A 20,728-nucleotide genomic window follows, 5' to 3' on the forward strand; every position below is an offset into this window, starting at 1 on the left:
ACAAATTATACATGTTGGGGTCTTTGGCATTTAGCTGAGATATTTACTGGAGCAGCACATTTTAGTAATTACATCTGTGCCGTTCATACCAGCTGCTATGTTTTCCTGATACTAGCTTTTCCTACCTTCTACCTTCTTTTGTAACTAAAATAGGAAATTAATTTTAAATCGAATCATCTCTATGTCAGAAGCCATCGATATATTCATATAGTCGGATGTGGACAGTTTATATTTCTGTATACATTACAGGATGGAGGAAAGCGTTGCCCTTTTAAAGCACTTTTTGCATTTGGGATGAATAATTTATCATGCTTAGGGCAGTCTGGTATAGAGCAGATTTACATCAATGAAAAACACCCATCTATACAGTATTAGTAATAGCTAACAAGTGGTGTGCATTTTGAGAGGTATTTCTTGAGGAAGGCGAGAGCCTGTAAATTCGACATGGTGATGTAAACAAAATGCTTGTTGAGGGTAATTGGAAAACAAAATATGGTGTAATAAAGTAGACTGGGCTAGATTAACACAGGCTTGCAGAGGCTCTGGGCCCAGGATAGTAGAAGGCACTGGAAGGTTAGAGGGGAAAAGAAAGTGTCACAGCCGCGTATTTATTATTCGCAATGACACTGAGATGCATTCTGCTGCACCAGCATTAAGCTGCCCAGGCTGCATCCTGTTCTGCTACACCACTAGACCTCTGTATTGCCTTAAAGTACTCCTCTATTCAGAATGTAGAGTAGGATGCTATTGATACACACTTTTGCAAACACCGCCTGCAACCACATGACCAGGATATATCACTTGACTGGATTAAGTTAGAATACACAAAATAATGCATATATACATCCATTTGTAATGTCAACTGCATTTACTGTCATTATTCTTCAAAAAAAATTATACAGTACTCAAGGCAAAAACATAGCCACAGAAGTTCTATAAACGTAATGGGCAGAGCTGCTAAATCTGCTAAATGCTGCATACAGATTGTGATTTGTCGTATTTCTTTTTTGGGGGGGATTCCCCCCCCCTTTTTTTCTCCCCAGTTGCACTTGGCCAATTACCCCACTCTTCTGAGCTGTCCTGGTCGCTGCTCCACCACCTCTGCCGATCCAGGGAGGGCTGCAGATTACCACATGCCTCCTCCGATACGTGTGGAGTCACCAGCCGCTTCTTCCCACCTGACAGTGAGGAGTTTCACCGGGGGGACGTAGCACGTGGGAGGCTCACGCTATTCTCCCCAGTTCCCCCTCCCTCCCAAAGAGGCGCCCCGACTGACCAGAGGAGGCGCTAGTGCAGAGACCAGGACACATACCCACTAGGGATGGGTACCGTTCACATTTGAACCAATACGGTACCGGTACCGGTACTTGGAATTCGGTACCAGTACGCAACGGTACTTTTTCTTTTTTGTAATTTCATTAGTAAAAAAAAGAAAAAAAAAGGAAAAATTTCTTAATTTAACACATTTACTGCCGCAGGATCTCTGCTTGTAGGCTCGCCAACGCCACCTGCTGGCCCATTAGGTTATCCACAGAGACCTGGAGGGGCTGGACCCGAGTCTGGAGATCCCTCACAGCGACAGGGGGCCTCTAGCTGCCGGGTGTGGGAGTTGGTCAGTTGGACCTGTTCGACGAGAGCTGCTCGAACCGGACTGGTCGGTACGCTCTCTGTGCCGGCTTGGGTCGTCATGGCCAGTTTGTACTGTTAGGGTTTGTGGGAGACCCCAAGCGCGCGACACTAGGCAGAGGTAGAGTTCGCCAAAAACTGGCGTACTTTATAATAGTTCATACAAAGGTCGACACGGAAGGACAAGGAGCAACTAGGAAGCAGGAAACCCAAAATGAACCGAAATGTCCCTTTACGGTCCACCGAGAAAAATACACACAGCAACGAAAAGAGCCCAGTAACCCGCTTCGCGGGTCATCCCAACAAACCGAGAAAACGGTAAATCCACGGGCTGAGAAAAACTCGGAGAGAATACACATGGAGGGAAGAGTAGCCACCTCACCGAGACGGTCACGGCACAAACTGGCAACGGGCGCTGGAAGACCAGCAAACTTAAGCCCAGCCCTGATGACTAAGCCCGGCCCTGACGAGTAAGCCCGGCCCTGACGACTAAGCCCAGCCCTGACGATAAACCCCATCCCTGACGACTAAGCTCGGCCCTGACGACTAAGCCCGGCCCTGACGACACCCTCCTCGCCTTGGCTGCGCCTTGAGATCCTGTCAATGAATATCACAAACAGAATCGGTGACAAGGGGCAACCTATCCATATACTCGTAACTTTTTTATGTTATGCAAGATTATGTACCACAGTTTAATAGCTATTGTCCGGATATCAACAAATCAACTGGAAATCAAATTATGGCTCTATCTTAGTGTCAATATGAACTGGGTTGGAACAGTCCAATAGGATCTTCATCACCAAGACAGGTATGCAAACCATGCTATGTCCATGTCACCTAGCTATGGTGTCACCTTTTTATTAGCTTGATAGGAGGTGCCCACCGACCACACAATTTCTGGAGTTGTACTGATTTAAAGTGCAACGATAGTGTCATTGGTAAGTATGAGTTTAAATACTTGGGGTCAACTGTCCAAAGTAATGGGGAGTGCAGAGAGAGGTGAAGAAGAGAGTGCAGGCAGGGTGGAGTGAGTGGAGAAGAGTGTCAGGATTGATTTGTGACAGAGGGGTATCAGCAAGAGTTAAAGGGAAGGTTTACAAGATGGTTGTGAGACCAGCTATGTTGTATGGTTTGGAGACGGTGGAGCTGGAGGTAGCAGAGTTGAAGATGCTAAGCTTTTCATTGGGAGTGATGAAGAAGGACAGGATTAGGAATGATTGTAGTCGAGGGACAGCTCAGGTTGGACGGTTTGGAGACAAAGCAAGAGAGGCGAGATTGAGATGGTTTGGACATGTGTGGAGGAGAGATGCTGGGTATATTGGGGGAAGGATGCTGAATATGGAGCTGCCAGGGAAGAGGAAAAGAGGAAGGCCAAAGAGGAGGTTTATGGATGTGGTGAGGGAGGACATGCAGGTGGCTGGTGTGACAGAGGAAGATGCAGAGGACAGGAAGAGATGGAAACGGATGATCCGCTGTGGTGACCCCTAACGGGAGCAGCCGAAAGTAGTAGTGGTAGTAGGGTCAATCCATTTCACAAGGACACATCTGCAATTGCACTGTGTCACAGTGGTTTAATTTATGGGTAAAAGTTAATAAACTGTTATGGTAGTCTGTGGGAAGAAGGGCATTTATGCAGTCAAGGTCTGATCTCATGATGATAGTGGCTTGAGATGCTACTAATGCCCTCCTGAGTATACTGAATTTTGGAACCACAGTATAGTGATGAGTGACCGATACGACAAAACTGGAACACACAAGACAGAACTATGGGGATCAGTTTACTTATTTTTGGAGTTATGGTGAAAACAACTACTCTGCCCTCATTGTATCCCAAAAGACCATGGATTTGAAATATATAGTATACTTAGTGAAGGACTAAAGGTAGGTGACATACTTGCTAACAGTGTAAGGAGTAGTACTATAATAGCATTTCAGGTCATCCCTGAGAATAGACAATAGAATTTCAGTGCCTTTAATTTGATATTGACAAAAGCTTTTGCCGAATGAATTTTACCCACCCGATGTTTTATCATAATGACACTGTTAAGACATATGAGTATATGAGATCCAAAAAAGTTTTCCTAATTTTTTTGCTGCAAAATGTAATTTATCATGTCTTTGTAAAACACAAGACACATCTTAGAAAAAATGCAAATCTTGAAAAACTGGTAATTGTGCACTGTACACATTTGAAAAAAAATACTAAATGTACATATCTCAGATATGTCTGATATGTGGAGAACCAAATTAATGCAGAGAACATGATTTACACATGTTCATGGCTTCTTCTCCTAGGCCTATATTTCAATGCTGTCTTAGCATTGCAGCACCGAAGGAGGTGTTAAATCATTGTTAAATTATTGTTTATCCAAATGTTAGACAACAAATTCAAATGTCTTAAAGTAAGACTTGCGTTGAAAGACATCTACAGGACAGGCAGCACCTGCACCAACAGCTGGCAGGCAATAGAACTTTTAAAAAGAGGAAGATCAAGCAAACCTTGGTCATGATACAAGAAGCAACCTGCATGGAAAACAAGCTAAACCCTTGGCTAATACACTATCCAATAGAAGTATCAAGGTGTGCCACAGCTTTTTCTGTAATCAAACAGGGGCAATGAGCAGCCGCCTACAATGCACTATCAACCCCTCAACATTTTAAACAGTAGCCGCATACCTAAAAAGTGAAATGTCTGACCTCCTAAAGAAGTCAGATTTTTCAAAGGACAGGATGCTCCAAAGCATAACCAGATGCTAACGTTGCTTGTAAGAGCAACCAGAGGTGGGAGCAAGTAATTGTTTTTCAAGTCACAAGTGTGTCTCAAGTCTTAGTGCTAAAGTCCCAAGTCAAAACAGACAAGTTCAAGTCAAGTCCCAAGTGAAGATTGACAAGTCCCAAGTCAAGTCCTAAACTATGCATTTCAAATCCTAAGCAAGTCATTATACACTTATCAAATGTCGTGCTATTTCAAAGTTTTAACAAATATTAATAGTTAATATATAAAATGTATGCATGCCACGAATGCATTATAAAATTTAAATTCATTTTGGATTGATTCATTTGGGTTTGGAGAACGTATCAAGTCTTTCAAGGCTCAAGTCCAAGTGAAGTGATGAGTCATAGGTGTTAAAAGTCAAAGTCGAGTAGCAAGTCTTTTTCAAGTCATAAATTTTTTTGACTTGAATCCAAGTCGTGTGACCTGAATCCACACCTCAGGCAACAACAGTAAATGAATAGAAATGGCTTCTTTGCCCATTATCAGAAAGAATGCATTACGTTGGTTTTAAAGGTAACAGTGAACATGTCAAAAAAGAATATTACTGAGTTTATGCATGCTCAATAATCCAGGTAAGAAAATCGAAGAAAGTTGGATCATTTAATCTGGATACAACGTTTATTGACAGATACTTTTCATCACTCATCTAAGTGACCTCTTTAGTCTACTGACTGCAGGTATCCCCACCCTTATAAACAATACAGTGGCATAATGACCGAAACCAACAATCAGTTTCATATGCAGATATGGGCATGACCATTAACTAGCATTTCAGTGGCCATGTGTACTATTCACAGAGGATTTGAGAATGTTTGCAATCACAGCATTGTAAGATGGCGACAGATGTACTCTTAGCCCCCCCCCCCCCGGTTCAGGGATGGAATATTACTGAGTAGCCACAAGTTACTACAACTGGGTAACTAAGCATTCAGAAAGGTCAGCAACTTCCAGCCCTGCCAGAAACAGTCAGCACCAGCACCTGACCTGGCACTGTGGTGGTGGCACTATTGTCCATCACTCAGGTCTTTATATTGCAGATACAGTAGAGACCATGCTTACATACACTAAGCTAGCTACAGGACACCTTTCAGGATCTTAAGGATCTTCCTGAGGCATCGCCGTTGGTATGCCTCGAGTGCCTTCATGTGCCTGCTATATGTGGTCCATATATGTGGTGCTCTCACCATTACTCCATCACTACGGTTCCTCTCACCATTACTCCATCACAAACCATTACTATGGTTCCTCTCACCATTATTCTTAGATACAGAATTTGATGGCCAGGACTAAGAAAGTTGCACAACAGCTTAATGTGCTGCATGCTACATATAGCTTGCATGATTTAAGGAACTGTTTGTAATCAATATCATAGGTTGCCGATTGTACCTTACAATTCCCTGCAAAACAGTGGCTCTGCACTTAAACAGTAGGCATATTGAAGCATGAATTGTCATCACTATATTCAATATTTATTTATTTAGGATCCCCCCCCCTTTTCTCCCCAATTGCATTGGCCAATTACCCCACTCTTCCGAGCAGTCCCGGTCACTGCTCCACCCCCTCTGCTGATCCAGGGAGGGCTGCAGACTACCACATGCTTCCTCCGAGACATTTGGAGTCGCCAGCTACTTTTCACCTGACAATGAGGAGTTTCGCCAGGAGGATGTCGCGCATGGGAGGATCATGCTATTCCCCCCAGTTCCCCCTCCCCCCCAAACAGGTGTCTCGACCAACCAGAGGAGGCGCTAGTTCAGCGACCAAGACACACCCACATCCGGCTTCCCACCCACAGACACGGCCAATTGTGTCTGTGGGGACGCCCGCCCAACCCGAAGGTAACACGGGGATTTGAACCGGCGATTCCCATGTTGGTAAGTAACAGAATAGACCGCTATGCTACCTGGACACCTACATTCGATATTTATGACTAGAGAGCAACATGATGGGGAGTGAGAGACATCACCTTGCCTCCTGGGCCGAAAAGGGAATGCCAATTGAAATCAATCAATTATCTGGGGGTAATTTGTTATTTAACGGTGGTTCCAAACAGCTCTTACATTTCAGAACAATGTGAACCACAGATTATTTTTCCTCAGTACATTTGTATCTTTAGGCCTAAAACACAGAAGAAATTGATTCATCAGGTTTTGGTAAATATGCCGAAAGTAGTAGTAGTAGTAGTAGTAGTAGATTGTATTAATCATTTTTAAAGAATGCATGTCACATTTTTAAATGGTTTGTATAATAGGTTTGCTTTCCTGTGGCATATGTCAAGTAAATATCAGAAGGAATTACTTAGTAGTAATGACTGAAACAAAGTAAATGATTCATAGCATTCCTGCTCGTTAGATCTCTACATTCATAAAACCAGGAGTGGGGCCAGTGTTTTTGTTGTTGTTTAACATAGTGGCCCTGAAAAGACAGAGTGTTGCACTCATAGTGGTCAGTGAACTATCTGTATCCTGTCCGCCACCTTTCTGTTTAAATTTGCCTTGTTGTCTTAGAAATGTCATGGTTGCTTAATGTGCGGCCAAATCACGTGTTGTTATTATTCACATTGCTAAGCAAAGGAGGTCAGCATTCAGGCAGAAATTACATATTGCACCTTTAAATGGTGGCTATCTCACTCTGGATCTTTTTCTTTTTACCATTGTCATATTTTTTGAAATAAAATGTTTCTTAGAAGATGCACTGTCAAAGTGAATATTCTGATACAAATAAGATTGAACAAACAAAACTAAAATGATCTCCCTGTATCACACCAAGCTATTAGGGGGCTTATACATTATTAACATAATCACAGCGGTTGCCAATGTAAACTGGGCTATCTTTGGTAGTGGTTGCCTCACAAATCTTCTATTTGACATGGAAGTGTACACAGAGGTCTGACGATGTGAAGTCAGGGAAACAACGTTGTGTGGTTTTTAGCAAACTTTGAATGCACTTTTGTCTGATACAAGCTAGTACTAGCAAGGGGGTAATGTGAAAATGGGTGTGTCTGTTGCTAGTGGTGGGCAAAATTATTGAATGAATCATACCCCCCCTTTTTTCTCCCTAATTGTACTTGGCCAATTACCCCACGCTTCTGAGCTGTCTCAGTCGCTGCTCCACCCCCTCTGCCGATCCCGGGAGGGCTGCAGACTACCACATGCCTCCTCCGATACATGTGGAGTCGCCAGCCGCTTCTTTTCACCTGACAGTGAGGAGTTTCCTAGGGGGGGCGTAGCATGTGGGACTCTCATGCGACCCCCCCCCCCCGTTCCCCCTCTCCCCTGAACAGGTGCCCCGACCGACAAGAGGAGGCGCTAGTGCAGCGACCACGACACATACGCACATCCGGCTTCCCACCCACAGACATGGCCCATTGTGTCTGTAGGGTCGCCCAACCAAGCCGGAGGTAACACGGGAATTCGAACCGGCAATCCCCGTGTCAGTAGGCAACAGAATAGACTGCTACGCTACCCGGATGAATTAATCATATTTTGAATAATCACCAATCTATAGAATCTCAAACGTTAATTACTGAATGGTACAAAAGCTGGGGTCATACACCATTAAGGTCATGTAGTGAACGTGACATCGAGTCATTTTGAACGATAACTAAACAGGCATTGGACAGCACATCAACCAGCTGGCCCTGGCCACTCCATTCCAGAAAACAGTATATTTTTGATGAATGGCGAATGCTGGATTTCTTTTCAGCACTGTAACAGCCACTTCTGATTGTCACAGGATGGGGGAAAAAATTCTGCAAAACTAAACAACAAAGCCCCTACGGCCATAGAGCAAATAAAGTCTCAAAACATTATAAACGTTACAATGTTTTGATATTAACGTTGCTGAGTATTATCAACGTGTTTAACCATTCTTTAAATTAGAATGAACGCCCTCGACTGCACTACTGAATGGACTGCATGAGCCAGACAGTCGAGGAGCGCCATTTAATGCAAACTTGAAAAAAATCAAGCAGTTTGAAAGTTAGTTTCATTTAGACGATCTAATCGATTGCACAAACACAAAGTTGGGGGGGGGGGGTTGGCCTGATTCAGGAGGACTCATTGACAACAGGACAGATATCTACAGATATCTAGCAGCAGGCAAGCTGGACTCAATTTAATGCTGTGAAGACAGTAAAATGTATCACAGTCGTTGATCTATGAATGTAATTTCTTTTTCCAGGGAATCTCTTTGTTACGCCGACATTGTTGTCATGAAGCTCTGTTTTACTTACTGGTGAAGTATTTATGAAGATTGCTCTCTTCGAAGTACCAGGCTGCCCTGGGTGACATGATTGACATTTTGTTAGGGACGCTCCCTAGAGGTGATTGGTCGTTTCATTTGGACCAAATAGATTCCTTGCAAATCAGAATACAGCACCAGGAGCAGCCAGAGAGACCGGGTTTTTTTCACAGCACATTTACTTGATGGATAAACAATGAGAATATTACCAAATATAACAGAATGGTTTTAAAAGAAAGTTACCTACAGCAGCGTTAAGAGAGAAATCAAGATTCATCATCTATTTTAATCACTGAATTTCATTTTTCCGGATTTTGTGCCGATGACGAATATGTACAATGCTGGAGGAACTGATGATATCCGTAAGGAATGCCAATTAAAGGCTAAACAAAGATAACTGAGAAACCCCGGGCACCATCAGGGGGTGTTGTGTCTGGCATATAGGTTACATCATTCTTTAAATACAGTCGACCGTTTAGGAGGTGCTTTGTCACTGTCAGCAAGACAGGCTGAAGACTGGGGTTTTTGTTTTTTTTTGACTGAATGCGGAAAGTTTCAGTCGAACAATCTTATCTAGTAAAGAGCTGTGATCTCAAAATTGGTGGGCAAATACTGTATCTTCCACAGAGGTACATGTGAGTTGGCAGAGCTAAAAAAAACCCAAAACAAAAAAACAGTGTTTGTGTCATTCTTCTAAATTCCCAAATCATACTTATACATACACACACACACACACACACATATACATATATGTACACACACACACACACACACACACACATATACATATACATGTATACATATATACACACACACACACACACACACACATATATATATATATATATGGCAAAACTACTTCTTAACGTGTACTTTTGGGTATGCCATCTTTTACATAGAAACAGAGACTGGTAGGATAGCTACAGATGTTCCTGCAAGTGGACTACCTGGATGGGATTGTTTTTACATATTGAAAGTACTAAACAAGCATTTTCACCTACAGCTTTCCCTATAATCTAATTGTCTGGCCTCACCGCCAAAAAACAGGATCCTTTGGCCACCGGTTCACTTTTCAGTTCAGCCATAACAAATTACAAGTCACTACAAAAATGCATTATGTATAATCATAAATGCATTATTATTTTTCTAAGGGAAGAGGGTTCTATGTAAAAGCCTTACATGACATGACATTACTATCGTCCTGGTTATTATAACGTTGTTTTGCCCTACCCTTCCTCTATGGCATTTCCTGTCACAGGCACACAGAGCCCAACCAACACGGCAACGTGGTGGCTTTAGGGACCGTTTCTGATGACTGTAATAACACTACCTAAATATTGCATCGCTATGTTTGTTTGATAAATTGGCACTTTATTCATCAAATCTTTTCTCTAAATGTTTAAATAGTTTGCAAGATGTCTTTAGTTCCTTAGACTGAAAATTCGATGTGGACTACTTCCACAAAGAGGTCAGAGAGACAAAGCAAAGGTAAAAAAAAAATATATATATATATATATATATATATATATATATATATATATATATATATATATATATATATAAATGAGACTTGGACCATTCACAAACATGCTGCGTTATTTTATTCTGAATTATGTGATATGTAAGCTTCGAGCTGATATCCGGCAGACATGCTTGGGATAGAAGGTGGATTTCACAGACGTATGGAGCTCTCTGATAGTTCTCGGCTAGCTTATTTTCCAAGTTGTGCAGTTTATCCAGTTCATCTAGTTCATTATAGCTCAGTTAGTAAAGAGAACCCTATGGTACATCTGGTCAAACCTGAAATAAAATCTCCTGCAACAGTTTTATGTGTAGCCTGCAGGGAAGTATAATGTATATTTTATAGTATGGATTTCACTCTACAGTATAACTTCAGCATGAAATTTGAATTGGAAAATATATATGATTAGTTTACATTTTCTTTGCAAAAGGCTTACTAGGTTTGGGAAGGCATCCGGGGCTAGCATTAGTGCTCATATTAGAGGTGCCTTCTTTTCATTTTCAGAGATCCTGATATTCGGACAACAGTTGAAAACAACTAAACTTATCTGGACAACAATATGTACGTGGTTCCCAGAGGCTATTGAGGAGCTCGGCACGACAGAACGAGGCCTTCGAATATGTGAGCGGTAGTTTTGATGACTACACAGACACTGTCTGCTCCTGTGTCTCTGTATGTGAGGGAGGTTGCTTACCAAAGCAGACCATTGTATATTACAACTACGCAATGGTTACTAAGCACCTAGGGAGCCTGATATCAAATAGCAGGCTCACAAAAGAAATAAAGAGGAATACCACTTGGCCAAAAACCAACACATTGGTCCAGCCAAGTCCCGGCAGTGGAGAGTCCGCTTGTCAGCAGTTATCCTGGAAAAGCATGATAGTTACTTGACTACTTGATAATCTACAGAAAAACAGCCACGTTTTCAACTGTTACGACTGTGTGACCTATATCCAAATATGTCATCTGGAAAAATGCAGAGTAACGCAAGGTTTAAATGCACACAACACGCATTGTGGTCTGAATGTGACCTGATCTGCCAGACCACTTTCAAAGCTATCCTGGCTCACACATCAAGATCTGATCTCAGCCAGAAACAGACAGATGTGACTGCAAGCTGTACGGCACGCTCGCATTTGTGAGACGGTACTACCCAAAGGGTCAAAATGTCATCCCCTAAGCCAGTAGTTAAATCCATTGAGATTCACTCTGCGGTTTCCGTTGACTCAGACTCAGCCCAACTTTGGCATGAACCACTCCCACCAGGGTAAATATGTCACCGTGCAACAGTCAGAGCAGCTACAGACATGGTCGCCGCTAAACGACTTGCTTTTTCCAATGCCTTCAAGTTTTTTAAATGACTCTGTGAATGAAAAATGTTCATGGGATTTTTTAGCCTTTTTTTTTTTTGATGAAGATAGACTTTTCATCTTCCTGCCCGATTTTTTGCATACAGCAATGCATGCAAAAATTGAGGTCGAATTGCTGCACCGTCACAATGCAGACAACAAAACTGCATAAGAGACTAGGTGTAAATGCAAAGGTCATTTTGTTCATTATCATTATCATATTATTATTGTATTATCATTATCATTTGTTCATTATCAAATTGTTCATTATCAAGATAACATATCCAGATACAGACTGCTTGATAACACCAGGTGTAAACTGGGTCGAATGCCCTTTCAGCTTCCCCCAACAATGTCCAAAGACCTTTAACCTCTTTTACTTACATTTAGATGACTGATCCCTCAGCAAAAACCCACCAACGGCCCCCTGCTCCCCCCAACCCATCTCATAGTTTTCAGTCCACTAAACCCAACAACATGTACCAGTCAATGAAAGCAATCAACATAAGTCAACACTTTGTCCTGAACAGCTGGACCCCCTTAACTCTGCTTTCACCAGAATCCTCCATATACAGAATCGTACTGCTCCATTCAGCTCAGTGTACCTCCTTCAATGTCTTTCAAAACTTCAGACTTCCTGAAACAGAGAGGCCAGTTCGCATTGCAGAAACCCCAAATGTCAGGAACGATCCCTGTGAGCACTGAACCACAAGGATGTGTACTGTCCACTTCTTCCTGCACACCAATGACTGTGACTCACCTGCTTGTCCACCCAGTCAGAAGCCAAGAGGTTAAATTGACTTTCTGCAAAATAATGATTGAGACAGCAATCCACCAATCTAAGCAATTATCTCTAATTCCTCTGACATCTGATACTGCTCAATGAGCGAGAGCAATGAAGAGACGCTCAGATGCAACATATGATCAATAATGCTAGATTAGTAAAAAGGCAAAGCTCAAGGAAAAGGAAGTGGTGATAAGATGTTGTTGGGGAAACTATAAAACAGAATGCCTGAATGGCAATGTATTTGTATTTCTTGTTCCCAAACCTAAATCTGATGTTCAGAAGTACCTTCTATGGGTGAAGCTTTGTGGAAACTGACAATTTCAATTTTACGAAGTCATGCACACTTACATCTGCTCAGATAAAAGTTAACTACAGCCTGCTTCCTGTATTTACCATGATGATGTGACATCAGCTTTAAACTAACTCCTAACAGAAGCAGAGGTCTTCCTGAAAGTAACTCAGACATAGCGACAGTAGCAAAGGGAGGAGGTGGGACTTAAAAGAAATGTCTTTCTTTTTAAAAATCTGTCCCCCCTTTTTCGCCCCAATTGTATCTGGCCAATTACCCCACTCTTCCCAACCATCCCGGTCGCTGCTCCACCCCCTCTGCCGATCTGGGGAGGGCTGCAGACTACCACATGCCTCCTCCGATACATGTGGAGTGGCCAGCCGCTTCTTTTCCCCTGACAGTGAGGAGCTTCACCAGGGGGCGTAGCGCGTGGGAGGATAATGCTATTCCCCCCAGTTCCCCCCTCCCCCTGAACAGGTGCCCCAACTGACCAGAGGAGGTGCTAGTGCTGCGACTAGGACACATACCCACATCTAGCTTCCCACCCACAGACATGGCGAATTGTGTCTGTAGGGACGCCTGACCAAGCCGGAGGTAACACGGGGATTCGAACCAGCGATCCCCGTGTTGGTAGGCAGTGGAATAGATCACCATGCCACCTGGATGCCCCCAAAACAAATGACTGTTCTATTGAGATGCTGGTCATGGTTGGCAAAGTGTAAGCACCTTGGACTCAAATCACATGTTCAAATGATATAGTTTTTTACTATTTTTTTCTATTCTAAAGCAAGAGTTTAATGTTAATAAGTTCTAATATGTAAACCGTGAATGATTATTCTCTGTATAAATGGCTATCATGGAAAAAAATAAAATTTCAATAGAAACGTTAAGCTTTGGTGATCATTCATAGTTTATTAACTAGTTTAGTAGTAGAGCTTTCAACATACATTTCCAAGCAGAGGACGTTTACACCTTGAGTTAAATGGAATGGAAAGTGATGAAAATAAATATTAGTTTTGCTCTGCAGAAAAAAAAGCTGGGAACTAGCACTCTGTGTTATGACATTTGCTTTACTGAATGCATTCACTTTATAATATTATTTAGTCACATTAGTGGAAGAAATGGAAAATTAATGGACAACTTGTTTCCCCTTTCCCTTCTTAGGTTTTCTTCATTGATCAACGATCTATGAAAGTTTTCGTGCTTTTTTTTTCTCTTGCAGAGCTTGTCCTCCAAATTCCCGGGGTGTCGATAAAAGGATTAGATTCACTTAAGAGTTGTAATACTGAGTTGTCCATGGTTTTGCCAAACCTATGACTGGTGGAGTAGCAAGAATTCATGTGCTACAGTATATCGGAGCCACATCCACGTGTTGAGATGTCTATCGTGGGTCACACATACACAACCTTACTGTCTGAGCTGACACGGGTGTTGTGTGGAATGATGCAGAGGCAGAAAACAATGAACTTGTCATAGGCTGGTGTTGCATTTCATCCAATGTACTCACTATGTTGTGTAATCTTCATAACTCAAATGCATTTTTCACTTTATATGCAAACTCTTCTCAACTGAAAAAAAAACATCTCCAGACATACAGTTACCTATTGCATAATGGCCACTATAATCTGTGCACTATTCACCTAACTGGTTGATACGGAGGAATGCCAGTTTGAACGGGGAGTCAAAGAGGCCATCTATGTTAAGAGGGAACGACCATCCCTGAACTGATGGGGGGGGGGGGGGGGGGGGCTAAGAATACATCTGTCGCCATCTTACAATGCTGTTATTGCAAACATTCCCCAATCCTCTGTGAATAGTACACATGGCCATTGAAACTCTAGTTAATGGTCACGGCAATTTGCATATGAAACTGATCCGCGTTTTTGGTCGTTATGCCACTGTATTGTTTATAAGGGTGGGGATACCTGCAGTCAGTTGAGACTTTAGAGGTCACTTAGATGAGGGATGAAACGTTTCTGTCAATAAACGTATCCAGATGAACTGATTCAACATTCTGTGATTAAGCCCATCTGGGTTTTATGTGCGGCTGTTGTTAAGGTTTCCTCAACACCCCCCCCTTAAACTCAGTGATGGTTACAGACGTAATCGACACGAAAAGCTTCAAATGTACTTGATTTAATAACTGATAATGGAATTAAATGGAATTTGATTAGAACAAAGTCATTTTATTAATTCTATAATGAACAGAGCAATAAAAGTCCCTGGACAAATTTCACCCCTAAGTGGTCATCCTTAACCCTTGCCTCTCTGTACTTTTTAAAATTGTCTTTCTTAAATTCCATAAAAGGTGGTCATGTTTTTCTTATTGTTTGAAAGCTCTGGCAGATATAAAGCCACACCGGTGAAGTGATGCACCCATGTTAGCCTCACACTTTTCCAAAACATTCATGTTAGCTTTAACTATTTTGATCGCACCTGGCTCACGAAAGTCCCATTGGTATTTTGTGAGGGCTACAAGATGTGATTAGTAATATTGCGATACATATAATGTTGCATATGTATGTTATTTTTAACCAACTCCCATATAAGCATTAAATCATGTAATCTAGCAATAATGTATTGCAACCTAAGTTTTACATGTGGAGGGAAAACGTATGCAGGTTATACTATAGCTGAGATAAGCGTCTGTAGATCACAAGGAAAACTTTGAAATTTTGGGGGCTCTGCTTGCTTTAATTATTTTATACCATATACACATGGGAATGTTTTCTTTAAAAGCAGCTTTGCAGTGATCCCTTGGATCTCTATTCTTGGATCCTGCTCTTGAAAACATAATTTCTTGTATATGGAAAACTATTGTGCTGTATATGGACCCTGAAAGGGCAGAGCAGTGACCAATTTTAGTTTATGTATGCAAGAAAAGAGGCAGGATACAGGGTATCCTAACAGACACACTGATGTATTCCTGTGATCTGACTGGTTTAGCCATAAGGTAGCGTCTGCACGCACAGTGAATGTACCAGTCTGGCCTTGAAACAAGAGCAGTGAGGAAGAAAATCAGGCACAGGTATGCAGACACAATGCCAGCTTGCACTAAAGATAAAAACAGAAGCCTAAATATAAATGCTCAGTGAACAACACATAGTTGAATCACAAAAAGCATTGCAGATGACGTTAACAATCATGATCTTTTCAGTTCTGTGGCTATCGCATTACAAGATGGCCTAACCTCACATTTAAATATGTGTGTGACCCTATGATAAGACACTGATTAATTATCAGTATCAGTATTCAGACTATAAGACATTTAGTGCATGAAAATTAAAATAAAGGGGCGCCTGGGTAGCGTAGCAGTCTATTCCATTGCCTACCAACATGGGGCTCGCCGGTTCGAATCCCCGTGTTACTTCCGGCTTGGTTGGGTGTCCCTACAGAGACAATTGGCCATGTCCACGAGTGGGAAGCTGGATGTGGGTATGTGTCCTGGTCGCGGCACTAGCGCTTCCTCTGGTCAGTCGAGCTGCCTGTTCAGGGGGGGGGGGGGGGACTGGGGGGAATAGCGTGAACCTCCCACACGCTACGTCCCCCTGGTAAAACTCCTCACTGTCAGGTGAAAAGAGTCGGCTGGTGACTCCACATGTATCGGAGGAGGCATGTGGTTGTCTGCAGCCCTCCCCGGATCAGCAGAGGGGGTGGAGCAGCAACTGGGATGGCTCGGAAGAGTGGGGTAATTGGCCGGATATAATTGGGGAGAAAAGGGGGGGGGGGGAATCCAAAAAAAAAGAAAAGAAAATGAAAATAGAAACATTACCCCGTATCTCAATATGAGAGCTAGTGAGTAAATATATTTAAGTAAGCACACAAACCCAATGTAGTTGAATGTGCGGCAGTTTGTGTGATGTGATCGTGTAAAATGTCAACAGTTTGTATTATACAGAGAGTAGCACAAGGAATAGATTCAAGTGGTCAGTCCCTCAAAGAAAAATTTGAGGTGAAACTCTATGCCGGCAAAACAAAATAAACAGATCTTCAGGGGTCAATTTAAGAAGCTTGTCTATCAGAAGAATTATATTCAAGCCACTGCTATACACAGCTATTATTTTGGTACTTCAACAATGTTCTCACCGTGACTCGGCAGACTCAAATTTCTCGTGTTTTTTCCCCATTTTTTTTTCAACATCACTGGATGTGTAATTATTTCATCTTTAAAATCTTTGACATGAGAGTTGTCGGTGTCCTGAACCTTAAATAAAGGTTATGTGCCAGCTATTGTTACCGCATGTATCACTTTTTCTCCTGGTGTACCTGAAATACTTTTCTAAGGGGGTGCAGGGGTTGGCTGCAGCTTGCCCGTTCCTTGTCACATCTGTGGCTTGTAGTAATAGTACATGCAAGTGCAGTAACTGCAACGAAGTCAAGGTCAACTGCACAACAATGTGGGATTTTAGATGACATAAAGCGTTTTACTGCCAATTTATTTTGATCAACCATCAAGCAGCCCCCCCCCCCATTCTGTTGTCCCCATCACACCATACTGAGCTGTTAAGAAAAGCAGCGAATTGTTAAATGAGAAAACAACACATCTGGCGCCCAAGGCTCTGGCTCCATTCTGAGTTTGAACAGATACCAGGATATTTTCTTACTTTCAGGAGCCCCCCCTGGAGTTTTCGATGGGTGAATTCTGGGTAAATTCACTGCTGACTGGCTGTCTAGTTTGTTTCATTGATGTAAGTGGGACATTGGAGTGTTTCACATTTTGAACATTTTTTTTTTTCGCCTTCCTGGGTTGAAGAACCGTTGGTTGAAAATATCTCTCTTTCTCCTAAAACCTGACCACGTCAAATGTTGCAGTTCTGTTTTTCTCAATCACCAGTGAATGTATTTGTACGACCATCAGGTTTTACTCATTAACTTATTATTGCCAGAAAAATACATTTTATAATTCATCTTGCACAATTCCAGATATTCTATAATAGCAGTCCTGGTAAATTTAGCATCCCTGGTTAGAATACAAGCAGTCATGGTAAATTTGGCATCCTTGGTTAGAATAAAAGCAGTCCTGGTAAATTTGGCATCCCTGGTTAGAATACAAACAGTCCTGGTAAATTTGGCATCCCTGGTTAAAATACAATCAGTCCTGATAAATTTGGCATCCCTGGTTAACATACAAGCAGTCCTGGTAAATTTGGCATCCCTTGTTAGAATACAAGTAGTCCTGGTAAATTTGGCATCCCTGGTTAGAATACAAGCAGTCCTGGTAAATATGGCATCTCTGGTTAGAATAAAAAGTAGTCCTGGTAAATTTGGCATCCCTTGTTGGAATACAAAAAAATCCGAGTCATCTCTGCATGCAATTCAAATGGGCACCTGAATCAACTTATTACTGCTGCTGCACCTGAATACAAGTGTTTATATCATAACGATAACAGCTGAAGTCAAACAAGCCCCAATTTACATTTAAACCTATGATCTTTCAATCTAGTTAAAGAAAATATGTAAAGCAATCCATCAGTACTGTGAATACATATTGGTCTGTATCAGTGAAGTATTTTAAACATGGATATAGCTGAGTGGGGGCCACCCGAAAAAAATTTAAGGTTCAAAAAGTCTGACTAAAACGTATTCAATTGCCTTAGGAATAAAACAAGCTCAGAATCACTGTAGGATGTTTTTTTTTTTTAACCCTGATCGATCCAATTTTTAGAGATTTTTCCGCTAAACAGTGCAACTATAAAGTATAGTGTATTTATAGCCCTAATAGGTCAAGGGCAAGCTTGCATAAGTTATATCCTGTACTTGGAATAAAAAGGTTTTCTTTTTAGTTAAAAAAAAGAAAAGAAAAGAAGCTCCACACCTTTCTGCAGTTTACGGCCCTGTAAAACAGTCATGCCAGGTGACAGAGGCACGTTTGCTCTACATCGTTCAGGGCACACACACACTTTAGAGCGCAATCCTTATTTTATAAACCTACTATAAAAAGCACAGAGTGCTACAGGAGGCTATAGACCTCTTTGGAAACTGTCAGAGGCTTGTTGTTTTTTTTTTTTTGTGCAAAAAAAGAAAGGTGAACCACAGGACAGCAGGATATGAAATGTATTTCTTTAAACGAATGTAGCCTTTCTATGGGTTTCTGGTTTCATCCCGGCAGATTGGGTGAAGTGATGGAATGAAAAGCGTGAAGGCATCTTACCTCAGCCCGTATAAGACCGTGCCATCAGGATGTAGTCGGATCATGCGGTTTTTCACCGTCACACCGTGAAGAAAGGACTTCTTGTCATTCAGGAAATAGGTGTCCGGGAGCCAGAGCTGGTCCGCTACACGGTTATCCAGAGTCAGGTTCAGGTTCAGCTCACCGTAGGCCAACCGCTTATCTCGCCAACTTTGCTGGAAATACATTGTGATGGTGTAGTCCTAGGAAGAAGATAAACTCATGTTAACCCTACAGCAAACGTAAATTAATCTCTCTTGTTATTTCAGCTCATCAGCAAACAATCACGAGGCTGACCCATGATACGCTGTGTGTCCATTGGAAGCGTGGCTTGTCAGTGACATGTCATTGTACTTCACCAGAGTTTCTTTCAAATGTGAAACCGAGCTAGATGTATATTCAATCACACCGCCAACACATGAGAGACAATATGGATATTCCATCCATTATCCGAACCGCTTATCCTGCTCTCAGGGTCGTGGGGATGCTGGAGCCTATCCCAGCAGTCATTGGGCGGCAGGCGGGGAGACACCCTGGACAGGCCGCCAGGCCATCACACAAGGCCGATACACACACACACACACACACACACACACACACACACACACACACACACATGCACTCATACCTAGGGGCAATTTAGTATGGCCGATTCACCTGACCTACATGTCTTTGGACTGTGGGAGGAAACCAGAGCACCCAGAGGAAACCCACGCAGACATGGGGAGAACATGCAAACTCCACACAAAGGATGACCCAGGACAACCTCCAAGGTTGGACTACCCCAGGGCTCGAACCCAAAACCTTCTTGCTGTGAAGCGACCGCACTAACCACTACGCCACCGTACTGCCCCAATATAGATATTCATAATCAAAAAGCTAAAAGAAAAAAGAAAAAAAGGTTGACCTGGGCGTTCGGGCAGCGTGGCGGTCTATTCCGTTGCCTACCAACATGGGGCTCGCCGGTTCGAATCCCCGTGTTACTTCAGGCTTGGTTGGGTGTCCCTACAGACACAATTGGCCATGTCTGTGGGCGGGAAGCCGGATGTGGGTATGTGTCTTGGTCGCTGCACTAGCACCTCCTCTGTTCGGTCGGGGCGCCTGTTCGTGGGGGGAGGGGGAACTGGGGGGAATAGCATGATCCTCCCACGTGCTACGTCCCCCTGGTGAAACTCCTCACTGTCAGGTGAAAAGAAGCGGCTGGTGACTCCACGTGTATCGGAGGAGGCATGTGGTAGTCTGCAGCCCTCCCCAGATCGGCAGAGGGGGTGGAGCAGCGACCGGGATGACTCGGAAGAGTGGTGTAATTGGCTGGATACAGTTGGGCAGAAAAAGGGGAAGAAAAAAAAACCTTCCCCCCCAAAAAAAGGTTGACGAATTGGTGAACAGTAACCCGTAGTGTAGGTGCCATGACTTAATAAAAAAAAAAGAAGCAAATGTTGTGTGTTGTTAACTGTCATGAAAATATCCCCAAATGAAAAGCTTCAGCAGCTTTCCTCAATAAAGGCAATTTTCCCAATGGTAGAAAAAACAAACTGAAAGAAGGACATTATTTTTAAGACTGTTCACCTCCTGTGATTAGAAGCTGCACGTCTGATTTTATGCAATGCAAATGAAATGTGGGTACCAAATGAAGCCATTAAGTCAGCCCTAACCTCAATGTATTATAATGTCAAATATGAGCCGAAATAACTCCTGATGGTGATGTTTTATGGCTATAAAGCCATCGTTCCGTTTAACATGTTATGATGTGAGAACCTACTGAGTCTCATTTTATTATTTTCCCATCTGATGCCACAGTAGATCATCGGAGACAAGCTTAAATTAAGATATAACTTGGACCTCCAGCCAAGCAGTCTAAAATAGGGTCGAAGAAGTGCACATCCCTCCATCAGCGGTTAGATTTCAACCCTCTAATCTGTCTGTGAAATTAATGCCAAACTTATAAAAAGTGTTAAATGTTTGATGTGT

The 20,728-nt window shown here is 42.4% G+C and overlaps 1 protein-coding gene across 2 annotated transcripts in view; it reads right to left on the reverse strand.

The window, feature by feature from the left end:
* The window catches only part of gabrb4 (gamma-aminobutyric acid type A receptor subunit beta4), an 83,452-nt gene that overhangs the window by 14,089 nt on the left and 48,635 nt on the right, over positions 1-20,728 (reverse strand). For both annotated transcript variants that reach the window (XM_056284498.1, XM_056284499.1), the window contains one exon: positions 18,740-18,960. In XM_056284498.1, the coding sequence (XP_056140473.1) occupies positions 18,740-18,960 (221 nt within the window). The remainder of the gene's footprint in view (positions 1-18,739; positions 18,961-20,728) is intronic.

Source organism: Lampris incognitus, chromosome 8, assembly GCF_029633865.1.
Source record: "Lampris incognitus isolate fLamInc1 chromosome 8, fLamInc1.hap2, whole genome shotgun sequence".
NCBI lineage: Eukaryota > Metazoa > Chordata > Actinopteri > Lampriformes > Lampridae > Lampris > Lampris incognitus.